Here is a 17,333-nt window from a genome sequence, read left to right on the forward strand (position 1 = left end):
TCCACATTAATTTTCTTTTAAAGAAGTGAAATTTGACTGAAAGTAGTACTATTGTCCCCAAACTGCATGAATCTTGACATATAAAGTTTATTTTTTATAATAACCCAGAGAGATGGGTTGTTATATTTAAGTAATATTTTTTAAAAAACCTTTCCAACAAAGGGAAATAATTTCTTGATTTCAGTTTTCACTTGGACTAACGGACATCAATTAGCAATTCTCACGTGGATTTGTTGTTATTGAGTCTTGTAGGCGTCAATTATATCCATACAGCCTAAAAACTAAAAGTGAATTTGTATTCATATTTGGTAATATGTATTCTGGGCCTGATTAATGGTAGGAGAAATGAAAAGCAGAGAAAAAGTGGGAAAAGAGAATAAATAAAAACTATCATAAAGAATGGGGGGGGTTTGCATCTGAATAGATATGTATATATGTAAATTTTTATTTAACATCTTAAAAAAGATTTTGTAACTGAAGGAAATGTTATTTTTATAATTCATAATGATTTTAAAAGGGTTCCTATCTCCCCCATTATCTTAAAAAGCTTTAATTGAGTGTCTTTTATAAAGGTTGTGTAATACCCATCTCTTTCAGCCACATAAAAGTAAACTCTGTCTTTTTTATACCACTGAACTGATTTCCTGGTGGTCTTGATGTAGGTAATGCCATAATCTGTTATTTCTTCTTCAAAATGAGCATTGTTCTCTGTTTAAAAGTTCACCATTACTATTGTTCATTAAATACAACATTTATGCATATTGAAAACGTGAAGCAGAAAGGAAGAATTTGCAACAAAATGAAAGAGTCCATACACAAAAAGTGTAAAATCACATTTCTTACTGGTTTTGGCAGACAAAATAGCTTGAGAGAAATTTTCACTACGTTTTAGAATATGACAAAGGCATATGTTGCCTGTTCTTGTACATATACATGACAGTGATTTGAGTCATTTTCCCATCAAGACAAGAAGGGATACATTTTTCTTAGGTAATGTTATATTTTAGTTGAGCAGAAATTCAGCACTTAAAGCTACATAAATTGGTGTGGAAAACCTCCATTCTTTCCTCAGTGAAGTTATAATATCCCCTTGTACAGTACAAAAAAGTGATCTTATTTTTTAAGGTTTTTTTTACTCAGATCTTGTATGCAGTTTAGTAAGTATTTTATATACTGTGTGCTGTAATTACTTTTAATTTAGATTTGGTTTGAAACTGAATTAGTTTGATAGCCTACCCAAAACAGATAATCTCCACTAAGAACAGAATCCATTTTGTTTTGTAAATCAGATGCCAGTACCTTCTATAACAGTAGAATAGAATGATTTGTCCTCTAATAATTCTCTGAAAGAATGTGTAGTAGGCACATCAGAAAAGCCAGAATTAAATATATTATTGTGTCTGAAGATCTGAAGTCTTCCTCAAACCTTTTGAAACTGCACTTATTTGAGATTCTGATGCAAAAATCAAATTTCTCAGCACCTCCATGCTAGGCTGTCTAACAGGCATGCAAAGTCTGTGAATGTTGGAAGGAATCTTTTCTAATCTCACTCTGGGCTGACCCAAAACATCCGGTACTTTCATTATCTTCCCTATTGACAAGCCCTGTGGAGCCACCCTTCAGTCTCAAAGATCCTGCCACAAAGGGTTGATTGCAAACTTTCATGAAGGATTTCCCCTTTGCCTCATGCAATTCCTTGTTTGAGTGGGAGACTAGAGGAAACCAAAACAAAACAGCACAGTGAAAGCCATTACTCTCTGGATCCTTCAGAGAGTGGCTGGTCAGCATGTTCACCCCTTGATGTGACTTGCGGAGAAGTATGCTAGAACTTTCTTGACCTCAAGTCAGCAAGTATCATTCAGACTTCCCAGAAAAAACAAGCCCATGTCTCTTCCATTTTGTATAATGAGACTGGAAACGTTCAGGAAGCAGCTATTTACTTCTCATAAAATTCCGCTGTTCCTTTTGGGAGTCTGGTATTAGAAACACAAACTGCAGTATAACAAACAGCAGTATTTTCCAGTTAGCCCTGTGACTGGTCACTTGAGCTACATTTAGTATTTTCAGTCTTGCATGAAAATCAGCATAACCAATGAATACATACTGAAGATATGTTGGTAATGGTCATGGAAAGACTATGCTTTGGGAAAATAAGAAACATGAACAAAAATTCTGTTTAGGTCCATCTGAAATTTAAAAGTTTTGGTTTCTTTCCAGGAAAGAGTTAATGATCTTCAGTGTTTGGACAATTTCAAGTAAATCTAGAAATGATCATCCAGATTAATAGAGAGGCAGGACAGTGCTGCCTCTCTTACCTTTTAGCTGCAGCTAATGACTGAGATGGGCGACCGATATTCAAGGCCTGTCTGTGAGTTAAATGAGGGAGAATTTAAACTTAGCTTTTATACATTACAAGTGAACGTCTTTACAAGTAATTTATTTGAGTATTTGCTTCTCTTGGAGAGAGCAAGGGGTCAGAAAGGACAGAGCCACATCTTTCTATTTGGCTATTTGGAGTTAAATGAGTCCTATTGTGAATCTGATGGGGTAGTTGAAATATTTCTTTTGTAAATATGAATTATTTTGCATTATCATTTTTATGCCCAAACTCTTGCTGAATTAGAATAGCTTAGGTATTTTAAGCTGAAAGTTATGATTAATAAATTATATTTTAAAAAATGGGAATAAAAACTTCCCCCTGATAAACAGCTCAGGTTACCTGAAATGATGGATGAGTCTACAAGCAAATTTCTTAGCACAGCATTACACAGGCTATAAATGGGGACCCAATTTGTTCTTCAAATGTAAAATAAATGTCAATTTTAACACATACACAGTGTTTAAGCAGAAGCCTAGCAAAATATGGTTCTGTAGATTCAAACTGCAACCAGATTTCATGTTTTTAATATTTTGTCAAAAGTAAGAGGAAAAGTGATGTAACAACTGGACTTGCTAGTTGTTCAAAGATGTGGAATATCACAGGGCATGCTTTGCTTGTAAATTTATATACTTCTCCTCAGGAGAGTACAAGGAAAATTTAAAAAATTGTTACTAATTGTGACCCCTGGTAATAATAATCCTTAGTACAGTATGTGTCTTTTCTGTCTAAAATAGCTCAATGTTGAAAATAGTGTTGTTTTTTCACCTCTGTGAATCACAGTGCAGGAGAGTAAGCTCTTTTTCGCTTTGTCCCAGTTTCTGATTCTTTAATTCAGAGACGTTATGAGAAGAAGCAGCAAGAAAATGAAAGTGAAAACCTACTTTGTCTATGGTTGAAATGTCAGCTTTTTCTGATTATCTGAATGGATTATTCTTGTATTTCTAGACAAAAAGAAGTATTGTCTGATTGAATAACCACACAGAAGAATGAAAACAAGACTTTAGACTTTGTGTTATTCCTTGTGTGTTTTCTGAGAGAAATTAATCTTCCTGTACAACCTAATCCAGTCATTGTCAGTATAAACTTAATTTTCCAAAAAGGCATCATAGTAACAATTTGCAATCCTATTGTAAACTGGTTTAATCTTAGAATATATATGCTGAAGAGCAATGCAAATTACTGTTTATTATTTCCCTGCTCATAACAGAAATACATCATAAATTAATGAACAACATCTGAGTTAGAATTTACTGAACTTGTATTTCATTATGAATTGATTTAATTGAGTAGTATACTTAGCTCTTTTTCTTATAGTAATAGATTTATCAGGCTATGGTAAATTTCCATGCCTTTAAAATTTTTATTTTTACATTCAGGAAAGGGAGACAGAGAAAGCAAAATACAAAAAAGTCTCATACTATTAGAATTAAGAGAGTGAATTAATTGTCCTTCAATACAAAGAGGAGAAATCAAATAAATATATAGCATATATAAATCTCGACCAACTATTTTTCTTATACAACATCAGTCAAATTTACTCTAGATTTTATCTATAAAATACACACTGACATTAACAAATGATACATGGAGTTCCTCATATTTCTTGCCTGAAGTATTACTTTTCCACTCTTTAGACTGGAAGGAAACACCAGTTTAGCCTTGGTCGAAGGCTTGAATACTTGTACTGAGTTCTGTTCAAGCAGGCTGTCAGGTCCACACAGAACGATAGTGGTCATAGTGGAATTCTGCCATGCCATAATGTCATAATAATTTCGATTCTAAAAAAAAATTCCATGTGTATGCAACTTCTTTTAGTGTTATGCCTGTGTTCTGAGACTTAGTGGTGTATATATAGACTATATATATATATACACATGTATGTACAAAATACCTGCTTTGCTCAGTATGATAATAAATATTAACCTACCTGTCCTTCTTTATAAATTGGCTGAAGCCAGAAATTTGTAACCCAGTAAGTACTGAGGTGTCTCTTATCAAGAATGAGTGCTTTTGCTCAACATAGAAGCACATTTAAAAAATAGCAATCTGAAACTTGAAATCTGTCCTATGACTGCCTGGAACTGGACTGGTATTTTTTAAAGCCTTTTCAGTAACTATAACTAATCAATATATAGAAAAAATAACTTCTCACATGAAATCCTCAATGGGCTGTCTATGAAAAGTAGTCAGTTACTTTAGTGAGACTGAAGAAACAAACTTAAAATAGTAGTGGTCCTGTAAACATGGCTTCCAGTAAAAACATTGCTTAATTCCATATCTGCTAATGGAACTTCATTATTTGCATACTTTTAAGTTAAATATCCTTTTAGTCCCCTCTGCTGCATAACTATCTGACAGTGGAAGAGTTGAGAGTTGAGTGTCTCATGTTTATCTTATTTCTTGCATAAGACAGTGTAATGGCATGCTAATGTAGGGTTAAAATAAATATATCAAGTCAGTAAAATTAATTCACAATAATCTGAAAACCAGCTGAACTAGGGAGATGAAATTTTCATGTGTAAATATCAAGCTAGAAATGGGACTCCTAAGAAAGAAAGTATCCGTGCTGTATGATATATGAGTCAGACCCCCAGCTTCTTCCTTCCTAGTAGAGAGGTAGGATTCCTAGTAGGAATCTATTGATTTAAATACCAAGGCAATGCTAAAGTGCCAGTGGCGCTTCTGGTGGATGGTACAGTTAGGGATGTGCCTGCTGCTGGAACATTAGGCTCTGTAGAAGGCATATCCCCAGCTGCAGACTTTCTTCACGTTTATGACAGCATAATCCATGTGCGGCACAGCAGTACGTGGTGAGACAGGCTGAAGAATTGTCTCTCTCATTGTTGCTGGTGAAGAATTGAAAAGAAAAAGCTCTAGAATATAAGGAGGCACCCTTTCTGATTAGAAAAGCACACAAGGACATGTTTAGGTTATTCTTACACATTTAAGTTCCTGTCTTTTATCATAATTGAGTGTTTTCCTGCAAGAAGTTGCTTTTTTCAGTTGAGGATTTAAAAGAAGAGATGCCCAAAAGAATTTTAATATCCCTATCACTGTCTATTAAACTTGTTAATTAAAGATATGAAGTTAATTTAATTTGGGATACATCAGTCTCTACCTTTTTCAGTATTTAGCATTGACCAATAAAAATTGAAAGGTGATAAAATCCAGAGAGTTTACATTATCACAGAAGAAGAATCTGAGGCTCATTCTAAACCCCGAGTTTTTCCAAAACTGGCATCTTGTCCACAATTCCGTTGTAGAGAAAACCTGAATCTATCCTGCTTCATGTATATCCTTCTACTTGCAAAGTATGGCAGTGGCTGCCAGAATAACACAGAATATTGTCCCTTTCCAGTAACATGAAGAAATGTGGTTTAAGTTAAATTGAAAAGATGTAGTTAGCTTGCTAGCAGGCTAAACTGAAGCACAGAATGGCATTGATAAATCTTTTTTTCTGCCAACAGCCGCTCAACTATGAAAAAAAGAAATCATATACACTTAATATAGAAGGAGCAAATACTCATCTCGATTTCCGCTTTTCGCACTTGGGACCATTCAAAGATGTAACAATGTTGAAGATCATTGTTGGCGATGTGGATGAACCTCCGCTCTTCACTATGCCTTCCTATGTCATGGAAGTTTATGAAAACGCGAAGATCGGAACAGCTGTTGGCACAGTAACGGCACAAGATCCTGACACTGCCAACAGTTTAGTGAGGTATAGTAAATCCAAATTATACGGGATTGAATTCCACCAGCTAAAGGGTTAATGAGATCTGGGATTTATGAAACTATGTCTTTTATTTTAGTAGATAAAGGGAAACATATGTCAGAACAGTGTCATAATCAGTCTGTATGGATTAGATTTAATAACATAATCTTCAATCTTTTGTTGGTTTGCACTAAAATTGCCATCTAGTCATTGGTCTGAGCAAAGGTCTGTGTGCTCTAGGTCCTGTAATAGCACCTCTCCAAATGGCCCACTGAATAAGGCCAGTATATGTTACCACTTTGTATAAAATGGTGCATTTCACTGACCTGCTGCTAATCAGTATCCTGCCACTAGTTGTAAATCTGTTCAGGATCATAATGCTGTTTTTCCCATCATGCTGGTATTGTGCTGGCCCTCTGCACACTTGCCACACTGTACTTGTCCCAGGTGCTTGTGCAAGACAGGAGCTGGTTTGGGTATGCCTTTCCTCACGGACATGCAGTATAATTTTTGCAAAATTGTGTTTGAGGAGGAACCCATTATTTTTTAATATGCTTCAGTTTTAGTGGGGTATCAAAAGAATAGAATGAGTGTAATAATGCACCCCACTGATGTTGCTAGGGATATGTCATGTCATCTCCAATTGTGAGGTCTAGGGCAAAGAGAAGTGTTGAGAAGCAATCACTTGCAGCATCAGATACATCCTTTGAAAACTAAATGAATATGTAACATACGAGGAAGGAAAGATTTTGATAGCCTTTTTAATGGAATTCATTCTTAAAGAAGATGTTGTCATTAAAAAGAAAAAGAAAAAAAAAAAAAGAAAGGAAGATTTCTGTGTTGCTGCTCCAGCCAAATTCTTCTTATAATAACAGAACTGGTGTGGAAATAGGTAATGGTCTGAACTAAGGAACTGAAATCAAGCTGAAAATACCCCCACAGCAAGCTTGAAAAAGCATTGATGTCAAAAATATACATATGGATGTTAATTTGACTTCTTCTAAATTTAATACCATTTGGATTTAACCTTGAACACTCTGGAATGGGGGTTTGAATTCATTACTGGTTTAGAGGAAAGTTTTCAGTTACATGTTTTGAGCTATAATAGGATCCAAAGACATTTTTTACTGGCTTAATTTGTGGGATGAGTTACTTTCTAAACTGACATGCAGTGTGAGAATTTTGTGGAACAATACATGAATGTTTGTCTTGAAGGTGGCAGTGGATTTAAAATGTTTCAGAAAAAAAATTATTCGTGAAAACATATTTGATACTATTCCTTTTTATGACATAATGGTATAGCCTTTGTAGAAATCATATGAGTATATACTTGGAAAACAGTTTTTCTTAAGCTAATTGGACATTTTCAGTCTCCTGACTGAGTTGAAATCTGCTGGGTATGTGTAATAGTCTTGGTAAGATGAAACGATTTTTGCAGAACAATGAAAGCATCAGGGTTTTATGGTTCTCTTGTGCTAATAATCTAAGATTCAAAATGTTTAGTGTCAGACAACCAATATATACAATTTCTTAGTGGCAAGTTACTGCCTTTGAAAAATTGCCACTATGGTATTTGTGTCTAAATCATAACATAAATAAGAAAATTTTGCTACAAATAACTGCCAAGTGTCTGTAGCTTTAATACTATAATGTTGCAACAACAGCTAACACAGTCAGACAGATTAGTCATCATGGTAGTTCGGGAATGGGAAGGGAAAGTGCAGATTTAACCAGTTCCTCCATAATTCAACCATCTGTGGCCCCTAAGAGTTTTGTCTAGAAAGGGGTAAGACAACCGTGGTAAAAGGGAAGTAGCAGCAGTTTGTACAAAGGCTGGGAAGGCCAGAAATAGATGTTCTGAGTGAAACAGTCAATAATGTGGAGATAGAGGGATTGGAAGGAAAGATATTTCCAAATATTTTGCTTTTTGTATTGGCCTTTTTTTTCCAAACAGGAATTTGTAACCTGTGATTGAGGCCAGAATATCAGATATCCATATTATTCAAATATCTGAGGAGAAAAATTGTCCTTACTTTCGTCTATCCTATTTTTCCCCCCATTGACATTTATTTTTGCATTGCTCCTTCCATCTCTCTCTGTTTCAACAGGGAAAAAAATAAAGTGCTAGCAAAACATACTGAATTGTGAAGCTCTGAAAGGAGCTAGCCCTCAGTTACACGTTGGAGCGGTTTGGCAAAGGCAGTAGCAGCTCAGATCCCTTGATGTATCATTATATTGCGACCAGGTCCAGTCTCTAGCCAGGCTTTATCCATCTTGGTGGAACTGACAGTGAATGTCATTCGTGAGCACGCAAGCTTTTTATTAAGATGCTGATCCTCCTAATGCCTGGACCAACATGTTGGTGCGTGGGACCCTGAAGAGGCACCAGGCTGGATTGGTGTGCCCTCAGGCTCTCCTTCAGCCTCCTCCTGCAGGAGGAGAAAGGCTGCTCTGGGAACAGGCAACTTTAGCCCCCCTTCCCTCACCTCACTTCGCACACAAACTGACAGTGCAGAAGGGCTTTGTCTTGTTTCAAGATTTGGCCACAGCTTGGGAAACTATGGGTTGGAAGTGGTGCACGACCTGAGAAGTGGGCCAGGCCAGCCGGGCTGAGCTACTGCTCCACTGGAGGCAGGGTCCTGCCCCATGCTCTGCTCACGGTGGCAAGCAAAGGAGTGACGCAGAGGGGGCTGTTTTTCTCAGAAGTGTGCACACAGTGCATTTATGTCCTTCTGTGCTGGTTTGCAAGAAATGCCTGCACTGTTTGTCCAAAACCCTGATAAGTCTGAAAGATAGTCTGAGGGTAATGAGATTATGTCATCTCCTTCGTTTCCACACAATTCCTAGTTCATTCAAACTAAAAATAGTGATTATAAAAACAGGAAGATTCAATGTAACTTTCCTAGAAAGCACAGATCACACAGTCTCCGGGAAAGGTAGCTACAGATAGGACTTGCATAGCTGACCTGTGTGGAGTAATGGTTCCTCAGCCAAATGGCTCAGATACATCTCCAAATGCTGTCAGTCTACAGGACAAGCTACGGAGCAACAATTTGCTTAACAGTTTTTCCTAATCCACTTGTGCGTCCTTTCCAATTTATGAGGATGGTCGTTGCTGTGTGTGAGATTGATAAAGCATTAGGCACACACAGTTGCAACCATATCACTTCTTTGCTGTCCAGCTGCTAAAAGAGATACAGTGCTGTGATTAGTTCACTGCCCAATTAAGTAACAGGTTATTTTGGTGGCAGGAATGATTCTTATAACCAGAATAATGGTTAAAGGAGTAATTACAGTAATTAACAATGCTGAAGGAAAATCTTTTTAAAAAATAGTTATTTGAGCTAAACCCAAAAATAAATAACAACCTCTATTGTTATCATTAGAGAAGGTGCTGAAGGCTTTTTTGTCCTTATTTTCTCACTGTGATTTCATCATAGTGATTTCAGCTTTTTCCTGAGCTGAGCAGTCTTCAGAGCACACTGAGTTTGTGCCATTGCTTATACGAGTGTTTTACTTTTTCAACCCCAGCAAAAGAACCTCTGTAGTAACAAATGTAGCTATTAGAGGTTTCTTTATTCAGACATTATCTAGTTGGCAATTTGGGCTGTTTTAAAGGATTTTTCTTTTTAAGTTGATTTTTTTCTTCAAATAGATAGAAATGCATTTTCAGGGAAACTTAAAAATGCTATGTTTTTAAATAAAAGTTTATTATTCTATTGAAATATGAAAAGCAAACACAATCATAGACAGCATAAAAAAGAAAGATATTAAAACTCCATCATGTATTAATTTTAAAGATAAAGATGTTTTGAGTGGTTTGAAAAGCATCTATTTACTTAAAAAATTGTGTCCTAAATCAACGGAAAACATCCTAAATTGTAATTCACTAACAGGGATTACTGCCTTGTTGGAATATTTATGAGAAACTAAACCCCTTTCATTGCATTGCGTCAAGTAGTCTGCTTCCATACCAAAATCTTTTCTTGCTTGAAAAAATCAGGCTTAAGTCATGTCTTATAATAATATCTGGTGTGCAAGCAGGTCTTGAAAGTTTCCGATACAACATGAAAGAAAGCATGACTATTAAATGCTCTAATTATAATTTTATTTTAGTATATTATTCATTTTAAGTCTTTCCATACTTACTTAGAAATGATCTTTTTTCTTCCTGAACCCATACACAGAAGACTTCTGTGGGGATTAGGGGTGAAAACAGCTTTTAATTGGCAAGTTGCGTATGCATATTTGGGAGCAGCCCTAGGCTGCTAGTACTGCCTCAGGGCTGAGGTAGCGCCTGTTGAAACCCTGCCATCTTCCTGTAGCTGATTCTTGGGTGGTGAGTCCGTCTAGGCACAACGCATACTCCCAATGATCCTTGGAGCTTTCTGACTGCATCTGGTCAGTTTTCAGTGGAGTGGTTTTCCGAAAAATAGTGTCGCTGCTGTTCCCCAAGCCTCCTCCAAGTTAATGATTCAGAAAAGAGCAAAGGGATAGTTTTAAGGCCATGATATTTTCTGCAACTCTGATATAATAGTGAAAATAGTTGGATAACATGGGCAAGTTCCCTCATTTTAACTTGATCCCGGTTTGATACTGTCCTATGAGGAACTGAAAGTCTTTATTAACACTGTACTCTGTTAAGGGTAGTTTTTGAGAAATAAGGCATGCTAGTACACAAATACTGTAACGTCAGCTCACTCCTTTTGCTGCTGCTGTGCAATCTTTGTTATGCAGTGGTACAGGAGGCAAATCACTGTTTTAAGCACTAATGACAGGGCCTCTGTCCCCTCTGGTCATTTGTTACTCCCATTTATTATGTTTGACTTAGGTTGTTTGCATTTCTGGAGGAATGGTCTCTTCCCAGCTATTCAACAGAAGACTCCTGGCGAACGGGGTACGGGTACTGATCAGCACTCTGCGTGTGATGGTAGTGTCAAACGATAAGAAATATAAGCACCTTCCCTTTTCAGAATGATGTCTATCATGGCTTGGTTAAAAATAACCTTATGTTTTATTGGATCCTTGGAAGGTTGATTAGGTTTTGTTAATATTGTTGTGGCTTAACCCCCGCCAGCAACTAAGCACCACAGAGCCTCTCGCTCACTCCCCCCCAGTGGGATGGGGGAGAGAATCGGAAGAGTAAAAATGAGAAAAATTGTGGGTTGAGATAAAGACAGTTTAATAAGTAAAGCAAAACCTGTGCACACAAGCAAAGCAAAACAAGGAATTCATTCACTCCTTCCCATGGGCAGGCAGGTGTTCAGCCATCTCCAGGAAAGCAGGGCTCCAACATGCGTAACGGTTACTTGGGAAGACAAACGCCATCATTCTGATCATCCCCCCCTTCCTTCTTCTTCCCGCAGCTTTATATTGCTGAGCATGACATCATATGGTGTGGAATAGCCCTTTGGTCAGTTTGGGTCAGCTGTCCCAGCTGTGTCCCCTCCCCACTTCCTGTGCCCCCCAACCTACTCACTGGTGGGGTGGGGTGAGGAGCAGAAAAGGCCTTGACTCTGTGTAAGCACTGCTCAGCAGTAATGAAAACATCTCTATATTATCAACACTGTTTCCAGCACAAAGCCAAAACATAGCCCCATATTAGCTACTGTGAAGAAAATTAACTCTATCCCAGCCAAAACCAGAACATATATTAATACATTGGAATTCAAATCATTTTTGTGTTGGACCCTAACCAGTCTGTAATCTACCCCACTATAATGAATTTTATTTGCTAGGACTGAAATTGATTAGCTATAGGAAAACTGAAGTAGTCTTAATGCCTTCCTGATGTCACTAGAAAATGAACTTCTTTCTTCACGGAGCTCTTGACGCTACTGCTAAAAGGGCAGTAAAACACAGAGGAAGTAAATATGAAACATGAAGGTGCACATGGATGTCTTTTATAGAAAATAATTGTTTTACTTCCAGGAAAGGCAGAACCAGCCAACCAACAACAAAACAATAAAAACAAAGTAGCAAACAAAAACAAGCAAGGAAAGTCAGAAAAATCTGCTTTTTTTTGTTTGTTTGTTTGCGAATATCAGACTGTTCATTTTGTGCTAAGTTAGTGAAGAATACAAGTACAGTCTCTGCCCTGATTCTGGCTTCTCACTTTTCTAATGGTCTTATGGTATTGCCTTATAATGGATGATATATCATGATGGTTATGATACCCGTACGTACTAATTAGTGCAAAAAAGTGCTTTCCCTGGTGCCTTACCCTAGTTTGATTTAAATTAACAGTCTTGTCTTCCTTTCTTTCAGGTAGAATACTGAAAAATTAATGAATGACAAGTACATAGGATTATAACAATTAATGTGTTGTAGGAAATTGTTCTTTAATTCCTGCATCAGGCAGAGAAACTTATTTTAACTTTTGCTGCATTGGTAGTAAAAGATAGACATAAGTTCAATACTTTGTGGCATCAGCCTTTAGAAAGCCACGTTAATTTTCAGCAAATGGTATTTTAAGAGGAATGCTTATATGTAGGTGAAAGAACATACTCATGGAGTTTCATGCATTTCTATTCTTATTTCTTGAGAACCTTAAAGATATAAAGTGTTGTGGAGGATTCTGGTTATAGACTATTTTTCTGATGCAAAGTTTGTATTTACTAGAGGAAGAATAAAACCTGAACTTTTGATTCAAACTCAGTCACGCAAATTTTGGTCATACAGTATCAGCATACTAAGTGAAGGGAGGTGCAGGAGAGAGCTGTGTGAGGAGATAACGGTGGGGGAGCTGAAAATGAAAATTGTATTTTTAAATATTTTTTTTCGTCCTGTCCTCTGAGAGCAGTATCAGTATCTATGCCGCTCCCCCCTGCTGTCAGTAGGGAGAGGGGATAAGATTGATCCCCTGCTGGAAAATATAAAAGCCTCTTCGCCTAGTTGTATTAGTTTGTCTTACTTGCTCTTTGAATGTCATATAAGTGGAATAAGGTCAGTTTGCTTTCTGCTGTTCTGTGCACAGGATGCTTTGTTAGCTGTACTTACGGCAGCCTGCTGAGATCAGTGCCATCACGTAGAGTGACTGTCCCTCCCTCACATGCCCTATTGGGGATCATCCCCCCCGCACCCTGATCCTGCCAACCCTGTACTGGTGGAGGCAAAGGAAGACATCTGTCCTCTACTCTGCTCAGACCCTCAAAGCATGACACTGGCATAACCCTGTGATCAACACCTACAGAGACACACTAGTATCTTCCCAGGGTATGTGAATGGCTCACAGTTAGTTAGCAGAGAAGAGCTGTGCCCTCCTCCTCCACCTCACCTCCTTCATTCATTTACTGTCTGCATTCCTCCAGTATTATTCTTCTCCAAGATTGTCAATAAATCAAAACAGAAAAAGAACACCCTATTTTCAACTGCTGGAGACAGAGGGGAATTTTTCTCCAATTTCTTCTCTGATTCTCTGTCTGTCTTCACAGGAAGGAACCATTTTAAAACATTTCTTTATAGTGTTGAGGTGGGAGATCTGTTGCTGATGTTTTCCCTGAGGCCTCAAATTATTTTTTATTCTTGTCAAGCTATGTGTCCCAGACTTCCCACTAACAAAAACGTCCATCTCTCTGTGCAGGAACTGGTAAGCTGTTCTGACAGCTGTTCTGACTAGGAAGCATCCAGCTCAGGATGGTGGTCAAAATCCCACAGCAACTAGAACCGCCTCCATCCCTCACTTAGAGCTGTGAGAGAAAAAACTGACACATAATCTTTATATGGTGACTCTGAGAGCCTGATTTTTCATGCCAGAACATCATATTTATGTTTCTATAATTTCCACTGACTTCAGAATGCCTGCAGTATTTAAAATTCTTTTATGGTTTTAGGAGTCGGCCTTCATATCTGAACATCTCTGTAGGCTAGTCTTTTGATAGGGCCATTCAGCTCCAATAAATAGGCATAAATCTATCAATCGTGGTTTTATTTGGTTTAGTCTTTAGTATGAGGAGAAAAAAAAGATAATATATAAGTAGAATACCATTATTTAGCTGGTAAACCTTTTAGGAACAAAAAGTGATTCTCATATAACACTGTCTGCACTTTATTTCTTAGCAGCATTGGAATCTGAATGTTGATCTCTCTGAATAAAAAGCAACTTTGATATAACAGTTCTGCCATCAACACATCTACCTGAAAAGCATTTGGACAGTTGTAATTCTCTAAAGAGATTCATAAAGTCAGGAAAAGACAAACCTTTATCTTGCTTTGACTTCTGAATTATGCCTCTAAGTGTGTGGGCTTTTCTTAGCCTACATTTACTGGCAGAATTAGCTTGAAAAGATGTTCAGTGGTTAACACATGCAGATAGAAATTGTCAACTAGAAAGGATGGGTGTACAGAAATGGCTCATTTCCTTCAAATGAACAGCATTCCCATTTTCCAGTGTCCAAGGTGAGCAGTGTGCCAGCAGTGCACGGGGGATGGGAATGAAAGCAGGAGCAGGAAGGCAGCTTCTGCATGAAATGCAAACCAGTAGTGGCTGCCTCTCAGAGGCTTTGCTTGAGAGTCGGCGGTTCACTGCTTGCAACTCCCCCATGCCTCCCAGGGTCTCCCACCCCACATCTCCAGGACAAGGAGAGGGAAGGGAAGGCTGCCACTTCTGCTGAGCTGAGATTTCGGTATGAGAGGGGAGCCAGAAGTCCCGTATGAGAGACAACAAGGTACTGCTGATCAGCTGATGGATGTCAGCTGGCAGCCAGTGCCAGAGTGAACTCAGCGGGAACAGTGTATCAAACTGAGTTCCTGCAAGCGCTCTGAGAGGAACAGTATTTTCCTCAAAGTTATGCTATGCCTGTCTGAAAAAAAAGCAAAGGAATGGTAAACAGAGAGATTGCCTTCTCCAAGCTGTCTTCAAATGTATTTCATTTTCACAACTGGAAAGCACAGTTGAAGGCTGTAGTTGTCAGTAGTAGTCTTCTGCTGAGGAGCTCTGGAACATTTAATGTCTCCTTAATCTACTAGACACGCTGCAGGGAGAAAATTGGTTACCTGCTGTTTTGGCAGCCAACTTCTGACTCACACTTCACAATTGCTTTTCTCTCCTGAAGAAGTTTGTTTGAACTACAGGGAAATAGATCAGCCCTGGAAGGGAGGCAATGTAGTGCAAGACAGTCATGGCAACAGAATGTCTCCCCACTGCCTCGTTTGGCTTCAAGGGGATGCTGCTGGTTCCCAGGCTTATAAGGAGTGCTGCTGTCAGGAGGCAGGGAGAAGATGAAAGGCATGCACCAGTGTTATGTCCCACCATGGGCCATTTCTTGTCGCTCTCCAGCCGGCCAGACACAGAGAGTTGCAGCTGATCAATTCTCTCACTGTTCATCCTGGTATACCTCCCTCCCTCATGCTATGCAGTTGTTGCTTACACTTTTTTCCTAAGGTATTTTTTAAAAAGAAAAAAAAAAAAGAAAACAACACAACTCTATACATTGAGTCTGAACATCTCTTTCTGAGAAAAAATTCTTTGCTTCCATTTTTAAACTAAACAGGTTTCCTTATAATGGCATTTGATTTCTCATTGATAAGTCTTTAGAAGTTGTAATTGGTTTGGCAGAGGATCTATCCTCTTCCCATGACCTTTTTAAAATGCTTCTTTGTAACCAGTTTCACTTGTTATTAGAGAACTGGCTATTTACCCGTGTCTCAATACAAAAGCCCAAAAAAGTACTGTGACCTGTGAATCCACATCTGGCTGAAATGTGGCTTTGGAAGTTCATCAGCAATAGCAGGTTTGTAGCCAGGGTGGAAATTTGTAACAGAGTTCTTGTTTGCAGTTGGTAAATAGGGTAATAAATAAAAATACTGTAACGAAAGGATAAGCTAAAGACTTGATTAAAGAAAAAAAAAGGACAAGTTAAAAACTCAAACCTATTTAAAAACTCAAACTCAAGGCTCTTCCTTAAAACACAATAACTGGAGAGAGACATACTGGAATAGTAACAGACTATGCTACTTGTCTGTCAAGTGACAAACTGATGTTAGTATTATCTTAAGACTGAACAATTTAGGGAGAGAGATTCTGAAAACGCTTATGGGTTTTAGCTTCAGAAGCCCTCCTAAAAGGTTTGGAAATCATTAATGTTCCTAAACTCCTTTAGCACCTTTTAAAATTTTCTCCATTTTTAAGCATTCTCTGTATTATTAGAGCCTGACTACTTTAATACTGCAAACAGATTTAAATGTCTAGAGTGCCTTTCTGCCTAAGGCCCATCTTGCATATATATTTCTCTTTATTTCCTAATTCATGCAAATGCTTTCAATTTTCAATAAAAATGGTGGGAATATTTGTCTCCTCTGAACCACAGCTTCACTAAAAGGCAGGAAGTGAGGAATGAAGTCACAGGAGGAGGGGCTTGCTTTGGTCAGAAGCAGGAATAAGGACATGGATGGAAGCTGGGAATGCCCTTCTGTTGAGTGACTCCGCCTAATAAAAAGTTGGCACATGTTGCATTTCCCAGTGCTAGCAGGATTGACTTTTGGTATTTAATTTCCTTCAGATTCTCTTCAGATAGTGTGACTAATAGGTTTTCTATATTCATGATCCTTTTTAATGTAGTTTCTTTCAGATTGGTTTCTGTTGTTGGTTTGGACGTAAACAGTTTATGGAGAGCTGTTTACCTAAGCATGTCTTGTTATTAAGTCTCTTTATTAACATGTGCCATGCAACACAGATGTGCTGATTTAATGGTTAAAAGTATGCTAATTCACACAGCATTTCCATGAGTAAATGTCTGTAAACAAATATCTGCAATGAATATTATAAATTCATTTTTAAATGAATGCATTCTAAGTAAGAAGAACCTGTCAACTGAATTAAGGTGAAAATTCACTTTTTAAGTAACTCTTTGAAATGCAAAAATTGCACTATAGCTTTTTGCGGTCTAGAAAAAACATTGAAAAGCAGCTCAGTAGATGTGGAAGGAAGGCTGTGACTATCTTTGTTGCCACTATTATCTAGCTGAAAGTAAATTTTTTACTAGGTGGAATAAACTCAGAAGCCTAAGTAAAGCATCGTTGGCTCTGGAGTATGGTATATTTATGGATATACCTGGTCTCTATTCTCAATGTGTAGATAAATCAGTGGCTAATATTTATAAAGGCCTAAAATGTTAAATGCTTTGTAAATACAATGAAACTTATTCTAAATGTCGTCTCATGTGACAAAAATAAGTGGCTCTACCAAGGGAGTTTCTTGTACAAAATATTTTTAGAGCACTTGGGACCAGTGCTTTAGAC

At 37.7% G+C, this 17,333-nt stretch overlaps 1 protein-coding gene across 1 annotated transcript in view; it reads left to right on the top strand.

Moving 5' to 3' along the window:
* The window catches only part of CDH18 (cadherin 18), a 192,442-nt gene that overhangs the window by 136,438 nt on the left and 38,671 nt on the right, over window positions 1-17,333 (top strand). The window contains 1 exon segment of the mRNA XM_075495641.1: window positions 5,848-6,101. Within this exon segment, the coding sequence (XP_075351756.1) occupies window positions 5,848-6,101 (254 nt within the window).

The sequence above is a fragment of the Mycteria americana genome, chromosome 2 (genome assembly GCF_035582795.1).
Source record: "Mycteria americana isolate JAX WOST 10 ecotype Jacksonville Zoo and Gardens chromosome 2, USCA_MyAme_1.0, whole genome shotgun sequence".
In the NCBI taxonomy this organism is placed as follows: domain Eukaryota; kingdom Metazoa; phylum Chordata; class Aves; order Ciconiiformes; family Ciconiidae; genus Mycteria; species Mycteria americana.